The sequence below is a fragment of the Chiloscyllium plagiosum genome, chromosome 32 (assembly GCF_004010195.1).
Source record: "Chiloscyllium plagiosum isolate BGI_BamShark_2017 chromosome 32, ASM401019v2, whole genome shotgun sequence".
Taxonomy (NCBI): Eukaryota; Metazoa; Chordata; class Chondrichthyes; order Orectolobiformes; family Hemiscylliidae; genus Chiloscyllium; species Chiloscyllium plagiosum.
Window position 1 is genome coordinate 37,304,699 of NC_057741.1, and position 20,148 is coordinate 37,324,846.

General features: G+C 44.7%; 1 protein-coding gene across 3 annotated transcripts in view; it reads right to left on the bottom strand.

Annotated features, from left to right (window-relative positions):
* stpg2 (sperm-tail PG-rich repeat containing 2) overlaps positions 1–20,148 on the bottom strand; it is a 338,448-nt gene that overhangs the window by 83,948 nt on the left and 234,352 nt on the right. For all 3 annotated transcript variants that reach the window (XR_006309111.1, XM_043674438.1, XM_043674437.1), the window contains one exon: positions 6,869–6,984. Coding sequence is in view for 2 of the 3 variants with exons in the window: in XM_043674438.1 (XP_043530373.1) it covers positions 6,869–6,984 (116 nt within the window). In the remaining variant the exon portion in view is untranslated. The remainder of the gene's footprint in view (positions 1–6,868; positions 6,985–20,148) is intronic.

A 20,148-nucleotide genomic window follows, 5' to 3' on the forward strand; every position in this document is an offset into this window, starting at 1 on the left:
GAGGGCCAGTGCTGAGGGAGTGCCGCACTGATGGAGGGTCAGTGCTGAGGGAGTGCCGCACTGATGGAGGGGCAATACTGAGGGAGTGCCACACTGTCAGACGGTCAGTGCTGAGGGAGTGCAGCATTGTTGGAGGGTCAGTGCTGAGGGAGTGCAGCACTGATGGAGGGTCAGTGCTGAGGGAGTGCCGCACTGACGGGGGGGCAATACTGAGGGAGTGCCGCACTGACGGAGGGTCAGTACTAAGGGAGTGCCACACTAATGGAGGGGCAATACTGAGGGAGTGCCACACTGACAGAGGGTCAGTGCTGAGGGAGTGCCACACTGTCAGAGGGTCAGTGCTGTGGGAGCGCCACACTGTCGGAGGGTCAGTGCTGAGGGAGTGCCGCATTGACGGAGGGTCAGTACTGAGGGAGTGCCGCACTGTTGGCGGGTCAGTACTGAGGGAGTGCCGCGCTGTGGGAGGGTCAGTACTGAGGGAGTGCCGCGCTGTGGGAGGGTCAGTGCTGAGGGAACGCTGCACATTTGAAGGGTCAGTACTGAGGGAGTGCTGTACTGATGGAGGCTCAGTGCTGAGGGAGTGCTGCACTGTCCCCCACCTCCTTCTCATCTGTTAGCCTAAATTGTAAAGCTGGTTTTGGCTTTCCTCTCCTCGCACCCTCAATCAATATGGGGACAGCTCAGGGAACAGCAGAAAGTAGGGTACTCATCCATTCCTTCCTCAGAAAGGGGTCAACCGGACCTGAAACGTTAACTCTGATTTCTCTCCACAGATGCTGCCAGACCTGCTGAGCCTTTACAGCAAGTTGTGTTTTTGTTTCTGATTTACAGCATCTGCAGTCGTTTTGGATGTTGTTTCATCACGAGGTTAGGGTTGACTTCAAATCTAAGGAATCGGGAGTTCAGTTCAGAAAAATGATTCCCTCTGAGCAGAACGGTTTTAGTTTTGCTAAGTTTGTAAATGTGAGAGTTTGTACAGAAGCTTTCAGATTGTCAGAACTGGAATGATCTACAGAACTGGTGAAACTGTAAAACTCTCAGGAGTCCCAGAAGATAAACTAAACAGAGTCAGTTTAGTAAAGAGTGCAGCAAGGTCTGATATTTCTCTGGGATCGAGTGAAAGGACATTACTGACAAACAGGTGGAATGTCTTACTTGTTGTTTATTGTTAAAATCATCTAAACTCTCATGTAGAGTCATAAAGTCAAACAGCACAGGAAATAGATGCTTTGGTTCAACTAATCCATGTCATCTGAGTTTCCCAAACTCAACTAGCCCCACTTGCCTGTGTTTGGCCCACATTCCCACAAATCTTTCCTACTCATGCATTGTCCAAAAGTCTTTTAAATGCTGTAAATGTACCTGCATCTATCACTTCCTCTGGCAGCTTATTCCATATAAAAAACACTTTCTGGGTGAAAAAGTTGCCCCTCAGGTTCCTTTTAAATCTTTCTATCAACTTAAAGTTATGCCCCCTAGTTTTGAACTCCCCCACCCTAGGGAAAAGACCCTTGCTATTCACCTTATCCACGCCCCTCATGACTTTATAAACCTCGATAAGATCACCCTTCAACCTCCTACAGTCCAGTGAAAGAAGTCCCAGCCTATCCAGCCTCTCCTTATAGCTCAAACCCTCCACGCCCAGCAACATCCTGGTAAAGCATTTCTGATCCCTTTCCAATTTATTAATATCCTTCCTAGAACAAGGCAACCATAACAATAGACAGTACTCCAGAAGAGGTCTTATCAATATCCTACACAATCTCAACATGACATTCCAACTCCTTTATTAATGGTCTGAGCAATGAAGGCAAGCATGTTAAATCTTTCTTAACTACCCTGTCTACCTGTGATACAAATTTCAAAAACCATGTATTCTGAACCCTGAGGTCTTTCTGTTCAACAACACGACCCAGAGTCCTACCATTAACTATATACTGTAAACACTAACCAGGGCCCTACCATTAACTATATACCGTACAACATTACCCAGGAAACTACCATTAACTATATCCTGTACAACACTACCCAGGGCTCTACCATTAACTATATACTGTACAGTGTATAAATATACAAACGTTTGCTTTTGTGTTTTGTATCATTAACTCATATTCTTTTATAAAAGAACATTGCAGCCCCATGTGACGTCATGAAACACCATGGTAACCAAATGTAAAAATGAAACTGATGGTCTATCAAGTCAGGTTCTGGCTTCTGACTTGTCCAGTATCATAAAATATGATACTAAAATTGATTTTGCATTATGAAGCAGTTCCCATGCCATCTAAAACACACGATGTTTCAATTGAAATCAAACATTTGCGTAAACCATGTAAGCTGAGCATTTATAAATGCAGGAATGAAAGTTGAAATCGGGTTTTAGGTTTTCAAACTGAGCTGGCATTAGAGGTGATGAGGCTGCTCCCACTGTGAATGGTTCTCAGTAAAATTCATTGCTTTGTTGAAGTCAGGAGTTCTTTAAAACTCTAAACGCATTACGTTCAAACACAGTGAAGGTGCCTGACTATTTGCCATCACTTCTTCCTGTATTCTGGCAACACCTGACTGTGTCTGACAGATACTGGCAAGATGTATTGTGAACTGTTTGCGATGTAGCTCAGGAATGGTCATTGTGCTGTCTGACCAGGAATTAACTAAATTTGGGGATGCAAATTTACATTCAGCATCAATGAAAGACTTACATTTATATTGCAACTTTCACCACCTCTGGATGACTCAAAACATTTTAAGCTAATGATATATTTTTGAAGGCTTGTGCATTTTGTGATGTAGATAATGCAGCAAATTGTGCACAAAGTGATGTAATAATGACCAGATAATCTGTTTTTATTAAGTTATATTAATTGAGGGATAAATATTGACCAGAACACCAGGGAGCACTCTCTTGCAATACTGGGTCATGGGAACCACCATGTCCATTCAGGAGCACAGACAGTGTCTCAGCTTAATCTCCCACCGAAAGACAACACTCCCATCAGCACATCGTTTGCTCGGTACTGCAAAGGAGTCTCTGTCGAGGTTTTGCAGCTGAGTCTCCAAGCTGGACTTGAGTCACTTCCTTTTAACTCAGAGCAAGAGTGTTACCCAGATTTTAACGTGGTTAAAATGCAAATTATAAAAAATGTAGAATTGGAAATTTTAGAGCAAAGAGAATCTTTCACAGAATCAATTTGTTAAAATGGTAACATGTAAATAAAGCCAATTATCGACTTTTTTTTCTTTTCAACTCTGACTGGGCATATATATAATTGCTGTTTTCTCTCAGTCAACTAAATGTTTACAGTCCTAAATTATTCTTGTTTATTGGTACCTGCCAGAAGGTTTCAATAGTCTATAAATCAAACCTACATGGTCAATCCCCAGAGTAGAAATCAGCCTCGCTGAAATATTTTCGGCAATTAAAATAAATAGAGCCTGTTGTACAATAGCCTTGCAGACAGATGTGGTACAAAAGTGGCTTTGGAAATACAAAACTCAAACCTACCTGAACCCAATCAATCAAAACCTGACTAGTGAGAAGGAGAACTTGCTACCAGAAGGAATAGCTGAGGTAAAAAGTATAGATTAAATTACAGGGAAACTAGGTAAATGTATAAGATATAAATAAATAATCGCTGTGTAGATAGAATGAGATGTCAAGATGGGAGCATTGAAAGTTGGGCCAAATGGCTTCTTTTGTTGTAGATTGTATGGAATTCTATATACATATCATCGGCATCTCCTCATAAATCTGTACCACAAGGGAAAGGAGATATCTATCACCCTGACCCAGATGATGATCAGGCACAGATTTTCTAATTGGTCAGCAAACTGAACATTCACTTTGGGAAAAATGTGGATGTTCAATATTGACAGAGTTACTGAGTCTACATATCATGTTGCAAAAATACTCCATGTGTGCAGAAAAGACAGAAATAGTTTAACAAGTAAACACCGAGCTGGATGGTAATACTCTCTCTGCCACTGACTTGTACATTTCTTCCTTTTATTGTTTCCCAATGACCAGCTTAAAGGAAATGATAACAAGATTTCAAATTTTAAGGCTCTTATTGCGACAAATGAACTAAAAGCACCATTTATTAAACATTGCATAGCAAGCAACACAGGATATTTGACATTCCACTCTCTGTAAGATATTGGCTTCCACATGTGAGGTGGCTCAGTGGTTAACACTGCTGCCTCACAGCGTCAGGGACCCGAATTTGATTCCAGCCTCAGGCCACTGTCTGTGTGGAGTTTGCACACATTGTCTGCGTAGGTTTCCTCCGGTTGCTCCGGTTTCCTCCCACAGTCCAAAGATGTGCAGGTTTGGGTGGATTGGCCATGCTAAATGTGTGCAGGTTAGGTATGGGAAATGTGGGGTTACAGGGATTGGTTGGGTATGGGTGGGATGCTCTTTTGAGGGTCAGTGTAAATTTGATGGACTCAATGGCCTGCTTCCCACACTGTAGGGATTTTATGAAGATACCCCAGCTTGCAAAGGGTTCATCATTATGCCAAGTCACAACTTCAAAAGACTCTTCTCTCAGCTTTGAGAGAAGTCTTAGAGAATCATGAGGTGAGTTATTTCATCACACAATTCCAGGCCTCTGACCTGCAGTATTTATAAGATTGGTCCAGTTCAATTTCTGGTCAATGGTAACCCCGAAGATTTTAACAGTGAGAAATTTACAGATGGTAATGTCATTGAACATAAAGGGGGGAGATGTTCATGGATTGGGATTGGAGGTGAAAATGCTAGGAACACAGTAACATAGAAGCAGGAGTAGGCCATTCAGCCCCTCAAGCCGACTCTGCTATTCTTGATTATGGTTGAATCTTAGTGTCTGCACATTCCCAAAATCTCTTGATGTCATTATCATCTGGACACCATCCTGCTCTAACCCCACTAATTAGAAAGAAAGTGTTACCTGATTGATGACTCTTGACTATAAATCAAATAGCCCTTCCCCATCTGGAATACATTCCTAACTGAAAAATATGAAATCTTTATGGAAGGCTGTAGTGATTGTTACGAGGTCAGCCAGGTGGACCCCATAGAATAATAGTTCCCTGACTGGGGCTGTTAATCTGGTCCAATCAGGGAGCCCTGGCTGACAGATATAAACAGGAGCATCAGGCATTCTGTTCACTCTGGGAGTTGGCTCTGAGGGAGCTGGGTCAGTGTGAAGGACTCTCTCTGTGTAAATAAAGGGGACTTGGTTACCAGATACTAGTCTCTTTGGAGTTATTAGTTGAAACTTTATTGCTGGAACAGCACAGCTCAGGGAGCCCTGGCTGACAGATATAAACAGGAGCATCAGGCATTCTGTTCACTCTGGGAGTTGGCTCTGAGGGAGCTGGGTCAGTGTGAAGGGCTCTCTCTGTGTAAATAAAGGGGACTTGGTTACCAGATACTAGTCTCTTTGGAGATTTCAAAGATGAAATCTTCCTCCTAATTTTGTTTCATGGCTTTGTTCATAGTTTTGTGTTCATTTGTTCTGTATTTGATTATGTGAGACTGTTTATGATTGAAAATCGCCATGTTTGATTGCTTTGTGCTGGGTGTGGACTCAGAGAAAAAGAAACCAAACTGCAGAAAGTTCTGGAAGCTGAAACTCAAAGCATAGAGCAGACATTTTAAAGCCTTGTCATAGAGTCATAGAATCATATGCACGGAAACAGACCCTTCGATCCAACCAGTCCATGCCGACCATAATCCCAAACTAAATTAGTCCCACCTGCCTACTCCTGGCTCATGTCTTTCTAAACTTTTCCTATTCATGCATCCATCCAAATGTCTTTTAAACGTTGGTGTACTCACATCCACCTTCCTCAGGAGGTTCATTCTACAGGCAAATCGCTCTCTGTGTAAAAGATTTGCCCCTCTTTTTTTTAAAATCTCACTCCTCTCACCTTAAAAATGTGGCCCTAGTCTTGAAATCCTAGGGAAACCTATTAACTCTATCTATACCTCTCATTATTTTATAAACTTGTATCAGGGTGTGTCTCAACTTCCTATGCTCCAGTGAAAAATGTCCTAGTCTATCCAGCCTTTCCTTATAAATCAAATCTTCCAAACAGTAGCATCTCTGCACAGCTCCAAGTTATAAAATATACAACAGAGGTACCACAGAGATTTATCTTCAATGTTTGCAAATGACCAGGCAATTGTGACAGATTGATAACTCAGTATAACCTGATTCAGGCTGATGTCTTAGACCCCAGCACAATGACAACAGTCAAGAGTGGGAGTAGGGCCATCAGTCCACTATCTCCATTTGAACTTCAAACTGACAGAGTCAATTTAAACATCATCATAGAATCCCTGCAGTGTGGAAGCAGACCATTCAGCCCACTGAGTCCACACTGATCCTCTGAAGAGCATCCCACCCTATCCCTGCATTTGCCATGGCCAGTTCACCTAACATGCACATTTGTGGACATTAGGAGGAAACCAGAGCAAACCCATGAGTTTACATACAGCAAACCCATGCAGACACGGGGAGAATGTGCAAACTCCACACAGACAATCACCCAAGGCTGGAATGGAACCGGGGTTCTTAGCGTTGTGAGGCAGCAGTCCCAACCACTATGCCACCATGCCGTCCACTAAATCTGAGATAGAAGATGAAGGGTTACATAATGAGACCAGTTGTTGGACATGAGACACAGATAGCTCAAGATCGAAATGAATGGCAGAACAGGTTAGAAGGGCTGACTGGTCTATTTCTCTTCCATATGTTCCCCTAATATTATTGCAAAGCTTTAATCATTGGGTAGTCAAACATCTCACCAGAGTCCATCTTTGTGAGGGGTGCATCTTGTTTGTGGTTAAAGCAGTGGCTGCAACAAACATGTGGCTTACCTCATAGTCTGCAGGACCAGGAGTGCGAATATTCGGGTCTTTAAATCGCGGTTGATTAGAAATCATTAATGCCATCGTGGGTGCGGACTTGAGAATGGGTTTGTATGCGCCAGGTCCTGAGAAGTAATATTAAAACAATAGCATTTAATGAATAAAATCTGACCAGCAATGACATTTTCCCCATTGGGGTCATGTATCAGAATCATGAAGCTTCTGGGTTCAGGATATAAATGAATGTCAATTCAGATGATTTCCTAACAGTGCTGCTGAGACTGCTGACAATCATATTTCTTGCAATGCCATTTTAGAAAGTTGCAATCCAAGTTGTCTCAAAATAAATCTCCAAATTACTCTGTTTCTTTCAACAGTGTGAGAGCCCTGAACAATCAGGATTTCAGTTAAATTCAATGTTTACATTTAAAATATGAAGCAGCAAATAAATTGGAAAACATTATTCAGGGCCAAATGACCTAGTTGCTACCATAAGCTTGTTTTGTAATGAATGGTTCCCGTAAAGATTTGACGATGCCAGTGTTGGACTGGGGTGTACAAAATTAAAAATCACACAACACCAGGTTATAGTCCAACAGGTTTAATTGGAAGCACTAGCTTTTGGAGCGACGCTCCTTCATCAGGTGGTGGTGGAGTATAAGATCGTAAGATTTATTTTGCTATAAATTCTATGTCTTACGATGTTATACTCCACCACTGCCTGATGAAGGAGCAGTGCTCCAAAAGCTAGTGCTTCCAAATAAACCTGTTGGACTATAACCTGGTGTTGTGTGATTTTTAACTTGGTTCCTGCAAAACCATCTTTTGAAATAATGGAGTTTGGCCACTTGGCCCATTGTGCCTGCTCCTGCACTTCATCTGGATCTCACTGGATTTGTTCCTTTCTCGAGCAGTGAGTATACAGAAGATTGGGATTGATGGAATCACCAAGGAAATTGGGAATGAGAAAAGGATGGAAAATTGGAGTTGACATGAAAGGTAAACAATGATCTTCTTGCATGGCAGACTGGGAGTGGGCATGGAGGTGGTGGTGAAGTAGCAATCTGTTCTTTTCTAAGGTTCCTGTCTCCTCGCGTTTATCTTGCTTCCGCTCAATAAATCCACACCATTCCTCTCAGCTTCTCCCTGTGAAAGTGAGTTCAATACTTGATGGCATGGTGGGTGGAGAAGCTTCTCCTGAATTCTCCATGATATTTATAAATGACCCATCGCAGGTGTGCGGTCTCTGGCTTGGGAGATTCCTTGATGACGTGTTAGTAATTCTCTGTCGTGTCAAACAGCACCTGACTAAGGAGTGGCGCTCCAAAAGCTTGTGATTTCAAATAAACCTGTTGAACTATGATCTGGTGGTGTATGACTTCCACCTTTCATATTTGTAATGGCTTCCATCAGCTCACACCTCAATCTTCCCTTTTCCAGGACAAAGTAGGTCCTATTGAACCTCTAATATAGGACTGCATTCAGAAATGAAGCTGTGCCTGGATCATTCAGTGTGAGGCAATTTAAAACCTTAAGGCCTTAAGAAATAGGAACAGGAGTAGGCCATTCAGACCCTCGAGCCTGCTCCACCATTCAATAGGATCATGGCTGAAATGACATTCCTCACTTCTACTTTCCCTGCCTTTTCCCAGTAGCTATTGTTTCCCCAACTGACCAAGAATCTCTCTCTCTCTCAGCCTTAAATGTACACAAGGACTCTATCCCCCCAGCTCTCTGTGGCAAGGGGTTCAAAGACTCACAACCCTGGAAAGAATGAAGAAGAAACTAACAAGGATGTTGCCAGGTCTCAATGGTCTGAGTTATAGGGAGAGGTTGGAGTTTTTAGAGCATAGGAGACTGAGGGGGGACCTTATAGAAGTGAATAAGATCATAAGAGGCCTGGATAGGGTGAATACAGTCAGTCTTTTTCCCAAGGCTGGGGAATCGAGGACTAGAGGGCATCTGTTTAAGGTTAGAGGGGAAAGAATAAAAGGGAATCTGAGGAGCAACTTTTTTACCCAAAGGGTGGCATGAGCTGCCAGTGGAAGTGGTTGATGCGGGTACATTAACAACATTTAAAAAGCATTTGGACAAATACATGGATAGGAAAGGGTTAGAAGGTCGCGGGCCTAGTGCAGGAAAATGGGGTTAGCACGGATGGATATTTTGGTCAGCGTGGACCAGTTTAGGGCAAAGGGCATGTCTCTATCTCAGTGACTCTGAGAGAAGAAATTCCTCCTCATCTCAGTCTTAAATTGGTGCCCCTTCATTCTGAGACTGTGCCCTCTGGCCCTAGACTCTCCCGTGAGGGGAAACAATCCTCCTAGCATTGACCCTGTCAAGCCCCTTAAGAATCCGATATGTTTCAATGAGATCACCCCTCACTCTTCTCAACTCCAGTGAGTAGAGCCCCAACCTGTTTAGCTTTTTCTCACAAGACAATTGCTCCATACTGAGGATTTGTTGCACAACATTCACTCAGCTCCCTGGAGTTGCTCACACGCACAGCAGTCTGCATTTAGATTATTACCAAGTCTATTATTAGGAGGCCCCAGCCCACCCTGATGCCACTTTTCCCAAGGCAAGTTCCTCTTTGTGTAGGAGATCATTCGCATCAGGGCTCTGCTTCCATTTCTATAGGGACTCCCTGCATTGCACATGACTCCAAGCCAAAGAAACAGACATGGGAAAAGAACTGGCTGATCCACGAGGTTTTCTTTTGTTATTACCCTGGGAATGCTGCTAAAATCTGCAGATTCTCAACGACAACAAGAAAAACAATTGTTTTTTTCAGTCAGAATTTGAGGAAGGAGTAAAGGAAAGAAAGTGTAAGAGATTTCAGAGTGAGGGTAAGTTTTGGGTGAAAAAAATGAATATTTTAGTCTTAAATAGTACAAAGGAAAAGGCACAGATGAACCTCAAACAGGGGACACAGAATAGCAGCAATGATATTAAAACTTCTTCCCTGAACTTATGATGTTGAGGTGCCAGTGGTGCACTGGGGTGTACAAAGTCAGAAGTCACACAACACTAGGTTATTGTCCAACAGGTTTATTTGAAATCACAAGCTTTCTGAGCGCTGCTTTCAAATAAACTTGTTGGACAATAGCTTGGTGTCGTGTGACTTCTGACTTACCCAGCACTTAGTGGAAAGCCAGTACATGTCACATTGTCACTGTAAGTAACTTGAACAACACCATTGTGGTAAAAAAGGCAAATGTAGTGCGATTTGGCTCATTGTGTGTCCTTCTAACAACCTGCTAACAATTTGCACTTAGATAGTGGGGCTTGCACTATTTACCAATGCCATACAAGGTGTGCAGAGAGACACAAACACAGGTTGGAAGTGTAAAGAGCTGCTGACAACAGCGATGGTGCAGCTGGCATAGTCAGTGCAGACTCACACGCCTGAGTGTCAGGTCACTGGAATCAACAATTCGGAGCATCATTAGAGCAAGATGGAATAGATTGCTCTCACTGTTCCTCTCTCCTGGTGCTGTAACCTCCTCTGCCGGTCACTGTTCCTCTCTCCTGGTGCTGTAACCTCCTCTGCCGGTCACTGTTCCACTCTCTTGGTGTTATAATCTCCTCTGCTGGTCACTGTTTCCCTCTGTTGGTGCTGTATCCTCCTCTACTGGTCACTGTTCCCTCTCCTGGTGATGTAACCTCCTCTGCTGGTCATTGTTCCTCTCTCCTGGTGCTATGGTGTTGAGGATATCACTGAGTGGTGATTTGTTCTGGGAACAGTATGTGGTAAGATGGGGCTGGAATTGGACATGGTGGAGGTCACAAAGTGGGGACGTGATAATGGCATCTTAGTTAGATACGGTGGGAAAAAGCATTACACCTTAAGGTAGAAATCCCTCCAAGAACTTTGACACAATCCCATCTTAACCAAACAAAAAACATAAAGTAAGAATTGTAAATGTCACCCATTTCAGAGGCTTAGTTAAGAGTCAACCCCAAAGCTGTGGGTTAAATTTCCTAGCTACTATTATTTCTGAGAAAGTGTCATTGAACCCAAAACATTAACTCTGATTTCTCTTCCCGGATGCTGCCAGATCTGCTGAGCTTTTCCAGCAATTCCAGTTTTTGTTTCTAACATTGCTGGAGGTCTAGGGTCACCTGTAGGCCAGACCGGGTAAGGATGGCAGATTTCCTTCCCTAAAGGGAATGAGTAAAGCAGATGGGTTTTAAAGCAATAAATAAAGATGACCATTCCCAAGAATACATTTCAATTCCAGATTTACTGATTGATTTTTAACCTAATTTCACCAGCTGTTGTGGGATTTGAACCTACAGCCTCTAGATTACCAGCTCAATGGCATTCACAGTCTGTTACCATCACCCCTTCACATCCAGCCTGATTGGCCTTCAGAAAACCTGATTATGCTTGCAGCATTTGTACCTTATTTGTGTCATGTCACAGAAGCTGAGCACCGAGAGGTAGCAGTTCCACACAACGCTGCATTGTGTTAGCTAAAGCATTTCGCTACAGAAGTCAATCAAGTCTGCCTGGCAGGTAGACTCTCAAGTGCTTTAACTACAGGGATTTTAAAAATGCAGCCTTTATTCAGTTGACAGATTGGTGGTTCACAATCCACCTTGATTTCTCTCGCTTCTCCTCGACAAACTCCTTCGAGACTTCTTGCCCAACGCCTTCATTCACTCTATCATGGGGAAATGAAGTGGAGCTGATTCCTGGACCTCCAAGTTGTTGAAGGTGTGCACACTGGGTCACAACTCCAGCAACTGCCAAATTCTACTTCAGGTATGTTGCGGGGGGGGGGGGGGTGGCATCATGTATCGAGGGAGGCGAATAAATCAGTTCCCAGTGTTCACTGAACAGAAACCTCGGATGTTCAGCACATCACACCTCCTCCGGTGCAGCCGAGTCAGCCCTGAGCAAACACTGCGGTGCTTATAAATAAAACCAGGGAACATTAAACAGTGAGACCTTCCAAATTCCAACTGCTTGTGTCCTCTATCACAGCATCACCTCCATCCTCAACTTCCTTTGTCTTAAAGTTCTTCCGTAGCCTCACCCCTCCCTATCTCTGTATCTTCTCCACAACCCTCCAAGATATATCTGCTACTCTAATTCATAGAATCCCTACAGTGTGGAAACAGGCCCTTCGGCCCAAAAGGTCCACACCAATCCACCAAAGAGTAACCCACCCAGACTCATTCCCATACATTTCCCCTGACTCATGCACCTAACCTACACATCCCTGAACACTGTGGATAATTTAGCATGGCCAATTCACCTGACCTGCACATCTTTGGACTGTGGGAGGAAACCAGAGCACCCGGAGGAAACCCACTCAGACACGGGGAGAACGTACAAGCTCCACACAGACAGTCACCTGAGGCTGGAATCAAACCTGGGTTCCTGGTGCTGTGAGGCAGCAGTGCTAACCACTGAGTCAGCGTGCTGCCCAACTCAGGCCGCTCAGCATCCCCAGTGCCTTCAGCTCTGCAACTCCCTCCTTCCAGCTGTCTGCCTCATTTTCCTGCTTTAACATGCTCCTTCAAAACTCACCTCATCCACCAAGCTTTTGTTTCTATCTCCTTATTTTGTTTAAAAATGCCTCTAGGAAGCACTTATGACAGTGCGGTGGAATGTAAATGGATGTTGTTGGTGGTGTTGCTGTAAAATTGAGCTGGGCTGCTGGGTGAGGGCCAAAAGTTACAGCCCAGGGACCCGACAAGTGGGGCAGACACTCCACATTCATCCCCCGACACCCCTCTCTGAAATATCACTGGACCATTCCAAAAGCTGAGCTTCAGTAAGGAGTGAGAAACTTGACACGCCATTTCTTTTACATGGAGTGACCTCTGCTGGTAAAAGTGAGTCACTCGGGCAAAACTGCCATTGCTGGCAAAATGGGACATTATACTGTTCGGTAAAACAGCAAATCGATTACTGTACATCCTGTTTTCTCTGCCAGCTCAGAAATGATCACTTGTTTATTAAAGGCACTAGGACTTTCTACCTTTGATGAGGTGATAGAACATAGAACAGAACAGCACAGGAACAGGCCATTCAGCCTGCAGTATTGTGCTGAACATGACATCAAATAAAACTAAGCCCTTCTGCCTGCCCTTGGTCCACATCCCTCCATGTGCTTATCTAAAAGTCTCTTATTGTATCTGCCTCCAACACCACCACCTCTGGCAGCTCCTGTGTGATCTTGGAATCGAGTCCCAGCTCCTCAGGCTGTTCTATTGTTGCGTTCCCGCGTTCACTTCCCTGTCTTGTCTCTGTAGTCTGATTCCAGGCCAGCTCAGTGGATGCTCTGGGTAAGCGAGTACTCAGAGCGGGTCGGTCTGTGTCTCACGCCGCTGACCACCCACAACAGTGTCACCGCAAAACCCAGGGGCGGCCCGGGAACTCCACTGGCAATCCGAATCCAACAGCCTGGCATCGGAAACGGGAGAGCGACCGGGGAACTGAGCACTGGGCTTCATGCAGACTGTCACACGGGGGTGGGGGTGGGGCTGGCCCTAGCTGTGGGAGAGACTCCATCCCGGACTCCCGGGAGGCGGTGGGGCAGGGGAACAACCCCTCGGAGAGGGGAGGGAGGTTTTGGTGTCGGAAGATGGGAAGGGCTTTGCCAGCCTGTCCTCTGAGTAACAGGAAGGTTATTCAGCCCCTGGCCAAAGCAGCAGACGCACATTATACTTTCGAGTCCAACACTGTATAGAAAGGGCTCAGGGCTTTAACCCTGTCCTGGGATCTGGGAGTGCCGTTTCTCCAAACCCTGGCTGACTCTCGCCATCTCCCCCTCCTCACCCCCTTTGCTCTGGGGTCCCACTATGTTCCTGGTGAATGCATTAACATCAATGGCCACCACTCCTCCCAGCAACAACTATCCAACCAGCCTCTAATATTTGTTTTAATTTGCTGATGGGGGTGTGGGCATCACTGGGAGGGCCATCATTTGATGCCCATCCCTCACTGCCCTTGAACTGAGTGATGTACTCGGCAATTGCGGAGGGCAGTTAAGAGTCAACCACGTTGCTGCTGTAGGCCAGACCAGGGAAGGATGGCAGATTTCCTTCCCAAAACGGAATTGGTGAAGCAGCTGGGTTTTTAAGAATAAATGGCCATGTTTATATGGTTGCTATTCATCCCGATTTAATTCAAAGTTTTTTTTTCCTATTAAATTCAAAGTTTATCAGCTGTCACAGGATTCAAACCTATATCCCCAAGAACATTGATCTCGATTTCTGGGTTACTAGTCTGAGGACCCAATGGTGCAAGGTTACCATCTCTTACAACTGAATGTCACAATCTCTTTTAAATGTACACAGGAAAACAGGAACAGGAGTAGGCCATTCAGCCCCTCCAGCCTGTTCTGCCATTCACTGAGATCACGGCTGATCACGGCCTAACTCCATATCCTTTAATACCTTTGCTGAACAAAAAGTTATCTATCTCAGATTTAAAATTAATGACTGATCCAACATCCACTGTCATTTTTGGAAGAGAGTTCCAAACCTCTCCCACCCTTTGTGTGTCAAAGTACTTCCTAACATCACTGCTGAACGCTCTGGCCCTAACTCTCAGATTGTGCCCTGATACCGACTCTCACTCTGGTCTGAAGCAGCTGGGTGGTTTGGCGTGAACCCCCCCCCCCAAGGGGTTTTGGACTGGGGTTGGTCACACTGTAACATGTGTGTCCTGAGGTGAACACAGGCAGGAGAGAAATCTCCTGTGGAGCAGGAGAGGAAACACTCCGACAGAGCCTCCATTACAGAGGACCCCAATCATGGGGGCAGCCCAAAGGTGACCATTTAGGTGCCTGAGGGCCATTTGATTCCAACCAGCCTTCCCCACGGGACTGACAAGGACCGTCCAGTCGGTCTCTGACCAGTGGGAAATAGCTTGCCAGCTACCCTCAGTCCAGCCTGCACATTCCCAGAGGAGGGAATCTTTCCCTGTCTCTGTTCACCCCATTCCCCTGCAGTTCCCTATCTCCACATCCCAGCAACAACATTCATTTGATACAACTTACATGGTGTAAATTAATAATACCATTCTTTTATTTAGCACCGTTACCATGGTGAAACCTTCCAATGTACTTCACAGAAGTATTCTCAATTAACATTTGATACTGAGTCACATCAGGACATATTCGGAGAGGAGACCATTCAGCCCCTCAAACCTGCTCTGTCATTCAGTATGATCATGGGTGATCTCATCTCAACTTCAACTTCCCTTTCCTGCCCACTCTCCATAACCCTTTAAGCTGTTACTAATTACAAATCCATTTATCTCCTGATTAAATGTCCCAGCATCCACTGCACTCTGGGGTAGTGCATTCCACAGCTTCACAAGTAACTCCTCTGCATCTCTGTTTTAAATCAGCCACCCCCTTTCATCCTAATGACATGACCCCTCGTTTCAGATTGCCCCACAAGGGGAAACATCCGCGGTAGAGGTAGGTTTTAAAGAAGAGACAATTGGAAAGATTTCAGGAGAGAACTTCAGAGTTTCAGGCAGACGGAGAAAAGAGAGAAATAGCTGGATATCAATCACAGAGCCACAAGGAGCGTCCTTCCTTTCAATGATTTCAGAACCATTTAGGGTCCCATCTGCTGGCTTGGACCACCATTGGCATCCAACTGGTACTCTGAGTCCAAGGTCAAAAAAATACCTATATCAAAGAATCTGGTGCTGAAAAAGCACAGCCAGTCAGGCAGCATCCAAGAAACAGGAGAGTCGATGTTTCATACATAAGCTCTTCATCAGGAAGGGCTTATGTCTGAAACATTGACTCTCCTGATCCTTGGATGCTGCACACTCTCAACTCTGACTCTCCAGCATCTGCAGTTCTCACTTTCTCCCCGCAAAATACTCGGCACAGGAATGCTGAGCAGATCAAAACTTTTCATGGATTATCTATTCTTGAGACTACAATCTCCACACACTGACTGCCAGTTAATGCGCAGCTTAGGACTACATTACACTGGCAGCTTTATGCTATAATGTAGGAGCATACACCAATTTTCTTTGGCTTTCCTGTGCCAAGTTAAAGACCAGTACCAGAGTGAAACTGCAATAGGCAACCTCTACCGGAAGGGATGGTGCCCACACCCACTATCCTGCCCTGTTTGCTGTCTCAGGCTCTATCAGGATTCTCTGTAACCTTGCTGTGGGGCCACCTGACCCCTAGATGACCCCACAATGTAATATCTTCTCTATCTGGCTGCACAGACCTTCTTCAGCATGACGCTCCAACTCAAAGGCCGCCATAACCTTCAGCCATTATTCCCATACTCTCCAACCAAACTCCCACAGGCCTGAGCTCTTTCTAAACTCTCCTATCTGCATCCTAATTCACGCCATGTCCCTATCTCCTCTGCACCCACTGAGCTACGTTGAATCAGAGTCCCGACAGTTCAGAAAGAGGCTGTTCAGCCCATCGAATCTGCACTGACCCTGTGTAGGGTATCTCACCCTGACCCAGTCCCCCACCCTGTCCCCAAAACCCCATATTTACTCTGGCTAATCCACCGAGCCTGCACATCCCTGAATACTACAGATAATTTACCATGGCCAATCCAACGAACCTGCACACCTTTGGAAGGAAACCGGAGCACCCGGAGGAAACCCATGCAGACACAGGGCGAAGGCGCAAACTCAACTCAGACAGTCGCCCAAGGCTGGCTTCGAACCTGGACTCCTTGTGCTACGAGGCAGCAGTGCTAACCACTGAGTCACTACGCTACCCTCCGGAACCATCAGCACCTCAACTGTGAAATTTAAGTCCTCATGTTCTTCCACCATGTCAAATACCACCATGTCATCCTTATATATTCAACTGCTCAAACCCCAAGTTCCCCCACTACCTCCCTCTCTTACCATCCATCTTTAAAGCATTCCCTAAATCCCACTTCTTTGGCTAAACATTTGATCGCACATCCTAATGTCCCTGTGCGAGCCAATGTTGGATTTTATTTGAACATTATTCCAGTGAAGTACCTCAGGATGTTTACAATGTCATTGGTCCTACATAAAGACATTTTCATTGTGAAGAACAATCTCTGTATTTGCTCCAATTAAACTTTACAAACACCCTGAAACAATATTCTGTTTGACTGACTAAGATCCAGTCAAAACTAAACACAATCCCCACGGCTCTACATTGCAGTAGAGTGTGAGTCAGTTAATTAAATGCTGCACTAAATTATATCTGCTCAGTTCAGGCAGTGAGTTTCACATTTCCACTTTGAATCCATACGAGGTTCACATCAACCAAGACTCAAACAAATCTTCTGCCTCACAGCAACAAAACAAATTGAAAAGTCAAGTTATCCATTCCTGGAAGAATGAAAACATTACCAATTTCCCTGCACTGGTTTGCAACAAAAAGAATAATTGCAGAAGGTGAGCTCAGAATATCCTCGAGGTTTTGTCAAAGTGTCGTCATGGACACAGTGCAGCCATGTTTTCTATGGCAGCCATTATCTCACAAAGGAGGCCAGGCACCATGGCAACACATGCTGACAAAACGTGGCCTGCTTTTAGCTTGGCAGTGCTTCCTTTAACTCAGGACAAAAAGAATTAAAAGTAAATCAGTCAAACTCAGAGCATGATCCCAACCCGAATCAATACTTACTTTTCATTTATTCTTTCATGAGATGTGGATATCACTGGCAGAACCAGAATTTATTGCCCATTGATAATTCCCATAGAGAAAGTTAAAAATCACACGACACCAGGTTATAGTTCAACAGGTTTAATTGGAAGCACTAACTTTCGGAGCGCTGCTCCTTCATCACGTGGTTGAAGCAACCTCGTGATGAAGGAGCGGTGCTCCGAAAGCTAGTGCTTCCAAATAAACCTGTTGGACTATAACCTGGTGTTGTGTGATTTTTAACTTTGTACACCCCAGTCCAACACCGGCACCTCCAAATCATGACTCCCAGAGAGAAAGTGTTGGTGAGCTGTCTTCTTGAAGCACTACAGTCTGTGTTCTGTAGGTACATACAGGATGCTGTTAGGGAGGGAGTCCCAGGAGTTTGTCCCATCAACAGTGAAGGAATGATGATATATTTCCAATGGTGTGCGCTTGGAAGGGAAGATAAAGATGGTGGTGTGCCCATGGTTCTGCTTGCCTTCTCCTTTTACATGGTACAGGTTGTGTATTTGGAAGATGCTGTGAAAGGAGACCTAGTAAGTTCAAGTAGCACACCTTATAGATATGGCTACCACTTCACACCACTGGTGAGGAGAGTGAAGGTTCAACTTTATGTAGGGAGCGTCAGTCAAGCAGACTGTGCTAGATGGTTTTGAACTTCTTGGGTTTTCGCAAGGGGAGAATACCCCTATCACATTCCTGACTTGTGTGCTTAGGCTTTGGAGATTTACTTGCTGCAGGACCCCCAGCATCTGACCTGCTCTTGTATCCTCAGTATTTATATGGTTACACACATACACAGCCACTCCGAGAGTCCAAGTGCAGTGATCTCATGTCATTCACAGCATTGGCTTCCTGTTCCAGATGAGGTCCATGCAGAAGAGAAAAATATAGAAGGAATGCTGGTGCTGGGAGGTTCACTGATGGTTTCTGGCCTCTGTTCAAACATGGATAAAGGAGCTGAACTGCAGAGTGAGCATCAAAACAGCATTTGACATAGTGTGCTATCGAGGAGCCCTAACAAAACTGGAGCAAATGGGAATCAGGGAGAAACTCTCTGCTTGTTGGACTCAATGCTGGCACAAATGAGTGTTAGAGGTCAGTATCTCGGTTCCAGGACATCTCTGCAGGTGTTCCTCAGGTCAGTCTCCTAGACCCAACCATCTTCAGCTACTGCATCAATAACTTTCCCTCCATCATAAGGTCAGTACTGAGATATTTACTAATTATTGCACGATGTTCAGCACCATTCCTGATACAATCAGGCCATTGTCATATGCAGCAAGACCTGGACATCAACCAGGCTTGGATTATTAGGTGGCAGATTACATTTGTGTTCCACATGTGCCAGCAATGACCATCTCCAATAACAGAGAATCTAACCATTGTCATTTAATGTTCAATACCATCATTGAAAACCCAAAAATCAACATCCTGATCATTACCACTGAACAGAAACTGAACTGGACTAGCCATATAAATACTGTGGCAGCAAGAGCAGGTCAGAAGCTAGGAAATCCTGCAGCAAGTCACTCACCTCCGGACTCACCAAAGCTGTTCAGGAGGCACGAGTAGGACAAAACATACAAGTGGCAATATGGAGTGTTTGTGATAAATTCGGATAAATAATCACCTGTACTTAATCTGCATATAAACTTGTGGGCAGCAGGGTGGCTCAGTGGTTAGCACTGTTACTTCACAGCGCCAGGCAGCCGGTTTTGATTCCAGCCTCGGGCGACTGTCTGTGTGGAGTTTGCACATTCTCCCCGTGTCTGCGTGGGTTTCCTCCTGGTGCTCTGGTTTCCTCCCAAAAAACAAAGATGTGCAGTGCTCTGGTTTCCTCCCAAAAAACAAAGATGTGCAGGTCAGGTGAATTGGCTGTGCTAAATTGCCCGAAGTGTTAGGTACATTTGTCCGGGCTAAATGTAGGGGAATCGGTCTGGGTGAGTTACTCTTCGGAGGGTCAGTGTGGACGTGTTGGGCCGAAGGGCCTGTTTCCATACTGTAGGGAATCTAATCCAATAATCTAAGCTGCAAAGATCAGAATAGTTGTAGCAATCTGGATAAGGAATCCACAGGATGATTTGGGGATTTATTTCAGAGCAGCACATTTTTGGACCAGTGAGCCGATGTATGGTGTGATGTGACAGGATTAATTAATCACTTCAGAGTAAAGGCACCCTTACATAATATGGCCACAGCATCATGGAATTTTTCTTCCAGTTTAAGAGGGAGAAGGTTGGGTCTAAGTGTTTTAAACCTGTATAAGATCAACTGTGTAGGTATAAAGGCTCACCAACTGAAATAAGGTGGGAATTTAGGCTAGGGAATAGATCAATAAAGACACAATGGCAGAAATTTAACAGGATATTTCATAAAATTCAAAATGAGTATATTCCTACTATACAAAGAAGTTCTATGGGGAGGAATCATGGAGTCATAGAGTCATAGAGATGTACAGCATGGAAACAGACCCTTCAGTCCAACCCGTCCATGCCGACCAGATATCCCAACCCAATCTAGTCCCATCTGCCAGCACCTGGCCCATATCCCTCCAAACCCTTCCTATTCATATACCCATCCAAATGCCTCTTAAATGTTGCAATTGTACCAGCCTCCACCACTTCCTCTGGCAGCTCA